This window comes from Ambystoma mexicanum, chromosome 4q, assembly GCF_040938575.1.
Source record: "Ambystoma mexicanum isolate Mex_15411 chromosome 4q, UKY_AmexF1_1, whole genome shotgun sequence".
Classification (NCBI taxonomy): domain Eukaryota; kingdom Metazoa; phylum Chordata; class Amphibia; order Caudata; family Ambystomatidae; genus Ambystoma; species Ambystoma mexicanum.
The window spans coordinates 1,307,403,089-1,307,414,736 of NC_090928.1; the positions used below are offsets into that span (position 1 = coordinate 1,307,403,089).

General features: G+C 47.5%; 1 protein-coding gene across 1 annotated transcript in view; it reads right to left on the bottom strand.

The window, feature by feature from the left end:
- Positions 1–11,198, bottom strand: part of LOC138467396 (dentin sialophosphoprotein-like) — a 28,392-nt gene extending 17,194 nt beyond the window's left edge. The window contains exon 1 of the mRNA XM_069607347.1: positions 11,024–11,198. Coding sequence (XP_069463448.1) covers positions 11,024–11,198 — 175 coding nt within the window. The remainder of the gene's footprint in view (positions 1–11,023) is intronic.
- Between the last annotated feature and the right edge of the window lie 450 nt (positions 11,199–11,648).

An 11,648-nucleotide genomic window follows, 5' to 3' on the forward strand; every position in this document is an offset into this window, starting at 1 on the left:
ACAGCTAAGATCATCTGACCTGAAGGTTTTCCAGTGGGCAGCCAGAGGGCCAGTGCAGAATCACAGGATGTTCTTCAGAACAATACGATAAAGATGAATTTCATGTACTACAAGGGGAAATTCCTGGGAGTAACCTACTGGGCCGCCCACTGCTCTCAAGATAGAGATTGCGGCAGTTACCTACACCATGCAGCACAAACTTTCGGTCTGTTCAATCCGGTGCCTTAAAGGAGACCCTGTGACACTCCACTTCCATGAATCCATACCGCCTGTAGCTCGACACCCAAGGAGAATACCGATCCATCTACAACCGCTCGCAGAAAAGGAGATGCAATTTCTAGAGTTAGGATATAATAGAACCAGCTCATGGTCTAACTCTATGGGTGTCCTCCATAGTGGCTGTGCCGAAGAGAGGGTCACCAAACAAAATATGCATATGTGTGGACATACGGCAAGCGAACAAGCCCATTGGGTGTGAGAGACACCCGGAATGCATCTATACTACATGATCAGCCTACTAAATGGGGCAAAAGTATTCTTGAAGCTTGACCTGAACAAGGGATATCATCAGATCAGAATAGACAAATAATCCTGGTGCATCACTACAATACCGGTACATCACTACGTTTACCACAACAATTGGACTCTTCAGATACAAGAGACTCACTTTCGGCATTTACTTGGCAGCCAAAATATTTCAGGAGAGCTTGCAGAAAGAATTTGTCATGTGAACAACTGTTTTAATTAGAGTGATAACATCCTGTTTTTTGGAGCCACCACTACACAACATGATTAAGCCCTTCAACAGGTGAGCACAGGACTGGTTGAGGCTGGTCTGACATTACACCATGAAAGTGTGCCTTTCACATCTCAAGTTCTATGGACATATTTACTCACACGACAGCATGAGCCCTGACCCAAGCAAAGTGGCTGCCATCTCTGAGATTCCGGCCCTCAAGGACGTTAACGAGTTCAGGTTTTTCTTAGAAATGTCTAGTTACTGCAATTGCTATCTTCGAGACTTTGCGACCACCAGTGGCCCTCTCAGAGAACTAACAAGGCAAGGTAGAATATTCCAATGGACACAACAATGTGAAGAAACATTCATACAAAAAAAAGCGGCATCACCACAGCAGAATGCATGGCCCACTTTGATCCGAACATTTGCACAGTACTAACTTTTGATGCCAGTACCATTGGCCTGGGTGCAATTCTGACGCAGCATCAGCCAGCGCGAGAATCTCCCAGGATAGTGATTGCAGAAGATGGAGAGACACCGACCTTGCAAGCAGGCAAGGCAGAAATGGCTCCACAACAGAACTACATGCATTCAGGAATGTACGAGAAGAGTTGTCGGTGGAAGCACTCGTCATGCGAGGATATCGATATGTGGTACCACAGACCTGCAGCAACATGTAGTAGAGCGAGCCCACGAAGGTCACTGCGGGATGGTGGCCACGGAGAGACAAGTGAGAGACACCATGTGGTTCCCAGGAATAGATCAGATAGTGGAACGCATGATCAGTGCATGCCACCTGTGTCAGAGCACCTCCAGACCTAATCATCCAGGACCTCTACAAATGTCTGACATGCCTGAGCTCGCATGGACTCTCCTCGCAATTGATTTCTTCCGACCCTTTGGAGAAAATAAATACTGGCTGGTCATCATGGATGAACATTCTCGGTTTCCTCTGGTTCACATTATGTCGTCTACGGCAGCCGGCGCTGTTATACCAGTGCTGGATGACATCTTCTCTGCATGAGGCATTCCAGAAGTACTGGAGTCAGACAATGGTCCACACCTTCAGCAGCCTGGGCATCCACCATAGGAAGACCCATATCCCTTAAGCAAGCCGTGTGCAACATGCTCAGGGACTACAGAAACTCGCCACATGGCACGACTGGAAAGTGTCCATCAGAATTGCTGTTTGGCAGAAGGAGAAGGACCAAACTTCCTCACCTGGCAAGTGATATGAGCGAGGAAGTGTTAGGCAGAATCACCTGCGGTACCCTTTGGGAACACTACAGGTAACTAGGACCACAAGTGTAAGCACAATTTCACCTTTGGTACAAGCCTGTACTCCACAGTAAAGTGGTAATGATGGCGGAGCAGCCAGACTTACCTCAAGAGTTTAAGTGAGCAGTAGAACAAGTTACACAAAAGACCAACCAACACAGTGATTCAAGTAAACACTTACTCAAGGCTTCTTAGTAAAAGAATATACATTTATTAACTCAATCATTTGTAAAACATTACATTAGCATAAGCAGCTAAATATCACACATTAATACACCACAAAAATCCAACCGGTAAGTAACTGAACAAGTTTAGCTAAAACATGAAGTAGGAACAAAATGGCACTTTAGATACTTAGAAAAGGGAGGAAAAGACAAGGTTATAAGAATAGACAGCCCAAATACATTCATAGGCAGGGCAAAGGGTTTCAGTTAAATACAACCAGCAATTCTTCTCAATAGGCCTGGGCCAAAGTTAATGGTCCAGAGTCTTTTGTATAGGATAGCACAGTTCTGGTATGTAACGGTTAAGTCTTTGCCACAGATTTTGAAAGGATTTGTCGGGGCGAAAAGTTTGACAAATGTTTATGGAAGGACAAGCCTTCGTAATTGAGGGTCGTTTCGCGCACTTTCTCGATGGCCGAAAAGATTTCCGGACCGCGTTTGCACAGTAACTTTTAAATGAAGAAAGCTGTAGCTGAGGCAGTTGTTCCTGGCAGTTCGGGCAGACCTCGCTGTTCCTGAGCTTCAGTCGTGGGGACAAGAAGGAGGACATCGGGAGGTTCCTGCACTGCCCAGGGAAGAGGGCAAAAGCTGTAGCAAGACATTGGTTTAAGGTGTGAGTGCCTTAAAGTCCCCCTGGTTTCCTTCCCTCTGGCTATCCGGTTTTCAAAAGCACTCTGATGAAAATTCGACCAGATGGGGACGGTGTCCAGGTGGCTTGCGAGTTGGTTGTTCCAACCAAACTCAAGGGAAGAAGGTAACCTTCAAGGGCTTCTCTGTCGTCAGAGTTTCAGACAATTTGGACCTGCAGCAGGGCTTCATCAGTCGTCCAGGAGTTGCAGCAGTCCTCTTCCTTCCTCTCCTCTTCGGTTCTTTCATTCCAGTGGTCGACTCTGCTTTCCAAGTCCCAGAGACCTGCTTTTAAACAGTTTTCCCCATTCATTCCAGCCTGGCTGTCACTCACACAGCAGGGCGGCTGTCCTGCCGGACAGCCAGCAGGCCAATCACACCAGAGTGCATTCAGGTCTCCTAGGAGACTAAGCACAGGGAGTTTTGGGCACCTCCCTCACATCCTGTCCACCCCAGACACTCTGGCACCAGAGGAGGGCTTCAGCACAGAAGCCCACCAAAGGCCAACAAACAAAGGGACCAAACCTGGTTTGGCGCAGAGACAAGCACAAGAAGGACTTTTCCTAAAAGAAATGGTGAAAAAAGATGACCAGAGTCTGTTTTTACAGATAGGTCTTGGGCGCCATATTGAAAAACATGGCTACCCCTGATTTTGAGCTACCGTTGTTAGCGGTGGCGAAAAATCATGGTAGTTGATCTAAACCACTGCCACCAGCCATTTAAAATAGGAAAAGGTAACATTTTACTGTTACATGAGTGTTTTGACTCAGGGGAAGCTAAGCAACTCCTCCAGCACTCTATAGGAAGATAGTGTGTGCTGGGCCACTAAATTTAAAGAGACTAGTACAGTCAATTTATCTTTACATGCCCTGAGAGACAGTAGTCAGTCCCAGAGAAGGTATTTAAACCTTGGGGAGTCTGAAAGACACCCCTGTGCCACTGCACTGAAGGTTCTGTGTGACACACAGAAAAAGATGACGCAATGGAGGTTGTTTTAAAAACTCCATAACCAAAGAACACAAAAGTAACACACACACAACATGGAAGAGTGGGAGAAAAAAAGGCTCACACTCTTCCCAGGTAAAAAATCAAATCCTAGAAATCCAGCAAAGTTGCTGAGGGTCTCAAAAGGTAAGGGAAATTATCACATTTGCAGAATTCTCCCTAACATGAAGCGAAACAGATTCAAGAAGGGGATGCATGCAAGAAACAGGGCATGAAGGAATATGCCGACAGAAGAAGAAGAGCCAGGAGCTTTGACTTGCAAATCGGTGACAAGGTACCTTCAAAATTTGATCCGGACTATCTGATGATATCTCACGTGAATGGAACAATGGTAACTGCTCGCTCCCCTAGCAGAGTGGTGACTTGAAATGTCTCTCAATTCAAGCTGTAAAACGAAGAAGATCAAGAACGTTGTGAGGAAGACAACATGGCAGCATCACATGATGAGATTATGAGGGAAGAAGCTGAGGAAGAGCGGGAAGAACGTCGGGAAAGGCCGACAGGATCATCAAAAGGCCAGTGCGTCTAATTGAAGAGATATAAGAACACAGAGCTGTAAGTGACTTTTATTTTGCTCGAAAGGGTAGATCTGGTGTCCTGGAGAGACAACGATTAATGCAGCCGCACAGCTCCATCATGAACTGTGTCCGCCAATGGGGATGTTCTAAGCTCGCGGATTCGCAGTGGGGAATCGCGCACTGCAGCTCAGTTAGCTCCCACCATTAATGAAGACATGTTGAGTTTCTCTGTGACTCCTGTAGTGATTGCCCCGCTGTGGTGTTGTGTGCTGTCTCATCCCTTACATGCACTCATTCAGCAGTGGGTGAATCTTAAAATACCCACAAGAAACAGGACAACGTCGTCTGGTCTGCTGAGGGGGCTGGCGAGCGCTAGAGGAAAGGACCTCTTTATGTTGCCTTGTGTGTGATGATGGAGGACGTTTATGGAATTAACCGAGGATGCGCTGGATTTTAGAGAGAGTGACACCTTTTTCCGGCAGCTGCTGACGGAGGAGAGAGAAGAGATTAATGACCTGCTCCAGGAGTGTTTGTATTTTGAAGACTGTGTGAGCTGTGATTTGGGGAAGGCTGATAACACGAGTGGCTGATTTCTATTAATCAGTTGCCTGGTTTATGATAGAGGACGCAACACGCTCAATGCCGGATCCTTGTTATTTGGCGCCGCCTGATCATGTTTATAAATGACATGTCAGTGGTAGCTTGAAGGCACCTTGAATGTTTGGGGTGCTGTTAGGTCAAATGAATTGAGCATGGGAAGAGGTGCAGTGTGTGGAGAGGTACCGGGGGGGGTGGCATTGAGCATGGGAAGAGGTGCAGTGTGTGGAGAGGTACCTGGGGGTGCCATTGAGCATGGGAAGAGGTGCAGTGTGTGGAGAGGTACCTTGGGGTGGCATTGAGCATGGGAAGAGGTGCAGTGTGTGGAGAGGTACCTGGGGGATGGCATTGAGCATGGGAAGAGTTGCAGTGTGTGGAGAGGTACCTAGGGGGGTGGCATTTAGCATGGGAAGAGGTGCAGTGTGTGGAGAGGTACCTGGGGGGGTGGCATTGAGCATGGGACAAGGTGCAGTGTGGAGAGGTACCTGGGGGTGGCATTGAGCATGGGAAGAGGTGCAGTGTGTGGAGAGGTACCTGGGAGATGGCATTGAGCATGGGAAGAGGTGCAGTATGTTGAGAGGTACCTGGGGGATGGCATTGAGCATGGGAAGAGGTGCAGTATGTGGAGAGGTACCTGGGGGATGGCATTGAGCATGGGAAGAGGTGCAGTGTGTGGAGAGGTACCTTGGGGGTGGCATTAAGCATGGGAAGAGGTGCTGTGTGGAGAGGTACCTGGGAGATGACATTGAGCATGGGAAGAGGTGCAGTGTGTGGAGAGGTACCAGGGGGGTTGCATTGAGCATGGGAAGAGGGGCAGTGTGTGGAGAGGTACCTGGGGGATGGCATTGAGCATGGGAAGAGGTGCAGTATGTGGAGAGGTACCTGGGGGATGGCATTGAGCATGGGAAGAGGTGCAGTGTGTGGAGAGGTACCTTGGGGGTGGCATGGAGCATGGGAAGAGGTGCAGTGTGGAGAGGTACCTGGGAGATGACATTGAGCATGGGAAGAGGTGCAGTGTGTGGAGAGTTACCAGGGGGGTTGCATTGAGCATGGGAAGAGGTGCAGTATGTGGAGAGGTACCTGGGGGATGGCATTGAGCATGGGAAGAGGTGCAGTATGTGGAGAGGTACCTGGGGGATGGCATTGAGCATGGGAAGAGGTGCAGTGTGGAGAGGTACCTGGGAGATGACATTGAGCATGGGAAGAGGTGCAGTGTGTGGAGAGGTACCAGGGGGGTTGCATTGAGCATGGGAAGAGAGGCAGTGTGTGGAGAGGTACCTTGGGGGTGGCATTGAGCATGGGAAGAGGTGCAGTGTGGAGAGGTACCTGGGAGATGGCATTGAGCATGGGTAGAGGGGCAGTGTGGAGAGGTACCTGGGAGATGGCATTGAGCATGGGAAGAAGTGCAGTGTGTGGAGAGGTACCTGGGGGGTGGCATCGAGCATGGGAAGAGGGGCAGTGTGTGGAGAGGTACCTGGGGGGTGGCATTTAGCATGGGACGAGGTGCAGTGTGGAGAGGTACCTGGGAGATGGCATTGAGAATGGGAAGAGGTGCAGTGTGTGGAGAGGTACCTGGGGGTGGCATTGAGCATGGGAAGAGGTGCAGTGTGTGGAGAGGTACCTGGGGGATGGCATTGAGCATGCGAAGAGGTGCAGTGTGTGGAGAGGTACCTAGGAGATGGCATTGTAATGTGCATGTTATCTTCATCCCAGCGTGAGCTATTAGCACAGCTGCCTATCTTAAAGGAGGCTGCATCAATGTTACAATGGAATGGGTACAATTAGCATGTCAGCATTAACATGTTCATGTTACACGAATGCATGCCTGATGAACATTTGAATGGAAAGGTTCAGAATAAAGAATTTGAACTTATATTGCTTGTGTTTACCTGCTTGAGGGTTTTAGGATTGCCTCGTTCAACGCTACAAGGACTTTTAGGACTTTGTCTAATTTATTAGAGAAATGCTAATGTGTGCAACTGAACGCTATTCATAAATATGCATGCATGTTGAATGCATGCTGTTAAATGCATGCCTGTTGAATGCATGCCTGTTAAATGCATGCCTGTTTGCTGCTTGGAGCAGAGGGTTGGGTATTGTAGTTTACGTTTTTTTGAGAATGGTATGCCGGCATTAGTGTTACATTTTAGTTTTTCACCTTACATGTGTTAGTAGACTATTCTATTAAGATTCTCTTGGTGAGTGGTAGTTTACTGTGGGTTGGGATGCCTCCCACACCTGCTTTTTCCATTTAAAGAAGCTATTTAGGGCATGTGATGAACCAGGAATGAGAGCGGGACACATGGGGTTCATGGTTTTGGTCAAAGACGTTTAATTAACTGAAAAAGGGGGTGGGGAAATGCCTCTCTGTTCCAAAACTAATGCTCTGTCAACGTCAGAATGCCCAAAGCAAAACCGTCCTGTGTCCAAACTGCTATCCTGACCCTCACATTCTAATAAAATAAATCCTAAGGTGAAAAGGGTAATGTCTTCGGCCGTGTGTCTCTTACTCATGTTCTATGAAAAAGAAAATGCATAACTCCAACAAAACAGTTCCTTGTTCCAGAGGGTGGTTCCCTTTCCCTGGATTTCTCTTCTCTTGGTTGTTTATTCAACAATGTCAGTTCCTTGTGTTTTTCATCAAATATACAAAACAACTTGGCTTTCTGTCTTTGTCTTTTTAGGATATCTGGTGTACTCTCCTGCCAGGTTTTCACTCCTTCTTTCGTGATTAGCACAGCCTATTTGATAATCTTGACTTGCTTTTCTCAGGATATCTTTGATTCATATATTTCGTATACAATGTTCAATCTGTCCTTGCCTGGTGTACACTTCCCACCAGGGCTTTCTCTTTTACACACACACTTGTGACTGCTTGGTACACTCTCCTGACAGGAATTTCTTGGATGCACACACTTGCAATTACCTGGTATACTCGACTGCCAGTGATTTCTTAAATGCACTTTCTTGCCACTGCCTGGTATACTCTCCTGCCAGGACTTTCACATATATCCTTTTTCCAGTCTTAAATTGCCTGGTATAATTCTCTGCCAGGACTTATTTCAGGCGGGCTCTGCACACCTTCATTAAGATTGATAGTCTCAGTTTTCTGCTTTTCTTTTTTTAAAAACATTTTATTAATTTCAACCAAACAATACAAACCAAACAGGCAGTGCATATATCAACAGTTCCATTGTACATTGCTTACTTCTAGCCACTGCTTCCCTTATCCCACCCCCCATTTCGAGCCTATTACTTTTCACATTCCATTTCTGCATCCTGTGGTAGGATCTCTCCTTCCATGGGTTCTGCTGGGTCTCGTATTGACCCAAACAGCTCTGCTATCAATAATTTCCAGGCCATCAGGGACTCTGTCTCCTCCTCCCCCCCAGCATTGCTCGTTTCTTGCCATACCATGGTTTCTGCCTCCGCCCATTTCTGCAAATCTTTCCACCACACCTCCACTCGTGGTCTATGGCATGTCTTCCACCCCATAGTGATTCTCCTCTTTGCAAGCACATATGCCAAATCTCTCAGTTTACCCACATGCTTGAGCTTCTGTGATCTTGGGAACCACCCCCAACAAACACGCCCACACTGTGTCCACTACAATCTTGACCCCCTTCTCTGCCAGTTTCCGCACCACATCGCTCCAAAAGCGTTCAATGACCGGGCATGACCAGAACATATGCACCATGCCCGCGTTCTCCTCATCACACTTGGGGCATGCTTGCCGTCCTGCATTCTCAAACCTCAATATCCTCTGGGGTGTCATATATGCCCTGTGCGTAATATACAGTTGTTTCTGTTTCAATCTCGCATTTCTAGATACCTTCTTATCCCTGAGCCCGTTCCCACATCCCGTCCTCCAGCGGGGTTCCTACTTCCGTGTCCCAATCTAGTCTCATCTGTGTGACCTCCTTCCCCACTTTAAACATCAACATCTCATATATACTAGATATCTCATGGCCCCCTTCCGCTATGTCGTATATCATATCTATGGTGGCATCTGGTTCTTCCTCCAGCACAGTTTTGGCCATGTTCTCTTAATTCTCTGCACCATTCTATGATGTGTAATATACTGGCCCGCGTGCAACCCAGTTTCTTCCCGCAGCCCCTCAAAGGTAATAATAGAACCCTCCCGCCAAATATCTCCCATTGTTGCTAACCCAACCAGTTCCCAGTGGTTTCTGATTATCATTCTTAGCTGTTCATCTGCCCCTGTTAATGCAACTAGTGGTACCTGCGGAGAGCATGGAGACAAGTTCTCCATCATCTGGCATGCCCTACGCCACATCTTCCACCCCAGTAACATCATCTTGGGGCGCCCTTTCATTTCTGCCTTGGGTACCCACATCATCTCTTTCAAATAAAATGGTGCACAATCATGTCCAAACACTCTGGATTCAGAGGTCTCTTCATCGGAGAGACATTTGGCAACATACTGCAGTTGGCTTGCTACATAATAAACCTCATAGTTAGGAAATTGTATCCCCGCTTTTTCATAGAAATTCTGTAGCTTCCATAGCGCCACTCTGTTCCGCGTGCCATGCCACAGGGAATCCCTGCGCATACTTTCAGTTTGGTGAAGAACTTCTTAGGTATCAGGTATGGTATGTTCCCAAAGTAGTGTAGGAGCCTAGGCAGGACCACCATCTTGGGCATTGCTCTATGCCCCATCATTGCTAAGGGCAACCTGACCCAAAATTGCATGCAATTTTCAATTTTTTTAATGGCCACCTCCGTGTTGCACCTATGCTCCTCTTCCACTGTGTGGTATATGTCTATCCCTAAGTACCGAAATGTACTGACCGCCCATGGTACCTGCAATACGGGTAACTGCTCCAATGGGATCCCTTTGTACCCACCTAATGGGAACATGCTAGACTTCTGGGGGTTCACCGCTATACCAGACAACCCCGCATATCTCTCCATTACTTCTAGAATATATTAGAGATTTTCCTCCAGATGCCGCAAGTACAGCAGCATATCATCTGCCTATAGGGAGATCAGATGTCGTTCCCCTTTCGCCTCAATGCCTACGGTATCATATTGTTGTCTCAGGTATATTGCTAGAGGTTCCAGGGCCAGTATGTAGAGCAATGGAGACCACAGACATCCCTGTCTGGTGCCCCAGCGAAGCTGCCACCTTTCCGATATCACTGATCCTGTCTTGACTCTAGCCAGCGGTTCACTATACAGTATTTCCGCCCACTGTACATATCCAGGCCCCAACCCATAGCACTCCAGGGCCGCCAGCAGCCATGGCCACTTGACCGAATCAAAGGCCTTTATTGCGTCCAAGGACACAATTGCCATTTCACCCGCGTTTTCGCTTCCACTCTCAATAATTTGTTGGAGTCGTCTATGATTATTAGAGATGTTCCTATTTGGGACATAACCCGTCTAATCAGGGTGTATTAGTCTACCAATAACCCTCTTCAATCTATTTGCCAAGACAGCCGTCAATATCTTGCTGTCTTGATTCAGCATCAACAAAGTTCAATAGGAGCTGCAGCTGTGCCCAGGCTTATTAGGTTTGGGAAACGGTATTATAATCGCTTCTCTCAGTGACTCTGGCAAACTTCCCATCTCAAATGCTTCATTTAACATTTCTAACAGTGGGGGGAGAACCTCTTCCATGTATACTTTATAAAATTCACTTGGGAGTCCATCCGCTCCCGGGATCTTGCTAGTAGGCAACTGTCTCACCACCTCACCCAGTTCTTCTAGGGTAATTGGTGCATCTAGCTCCTCTTTCTCCTCCGCACTTATCTTTGGCAATCCTATATCCTCCAATGTTTCTATCATCGGAGCGTGACTGCTCTTACCGCCGTCTCCATATAATAATTTCTAATAGCCTGCAAACTCTTGGTTAACTCCCTCTTGGGTGTCCGCTACACTACCGTCTTCCCTCGTTATGGTCCTGATTGTGACTCTGGGGGTTTCGCTCTTATATAGCCACGCCAAGAGTCTTCCTGGTTTATCCCCTCCCGCATGCTGTCTCTCTACATATTTTTTATAATTGAGGTTACACAATCTATCCCAGTACTCCGTGCATTTTTGCTGTAGCTTGAGTGTCAATTCTAATTCCTCCTTGGTGCCATCTTCGCCCCTTAAAGCCTCTTCCAGTTTCTCCTCCGTCTCTCGTAAATCAGCTAGAATCCCACCCTGCAGACCTTTAGATTTTGCTATGGCTACCCCTCTCATCACAACTTTGAAGGCCTCCCACAGTGTTCCTGCCGAGTCCACACTACCAGTATTCGTCTCAAAATAGTTTACAATCTCCTCCCTCATGTCCTCCCTAAAAAAGGGGTCTCTCAGTGCTTCCGCTCGTAGGCGCCATGTCGGAATCCTCGCTCTCGGGGGGCAGTATTGCCATCTGAGGATCAGGGGTGAGTGGTCCGAAAAAACCCTTGCTTTATATTCGATTTGTGTAATCTCTATTATCACTTCAGGTGTAGTAAAGGCATAGTCCAACCTCGTGTGTAACTGCTGCGGGGCAGAATAATGTGAATATTGCCTCTCCTGGGGGTGTCTCATTCTCCCTGCATCTTCTAGACCAAAGTCACTCAGCAATGTCTGCAGCGCTTTGGCAGCAGGGGAGGGTCTATCCATCTTCCCATCCAATCTATCCACCCTTGGGTTCAGTACGCAGTT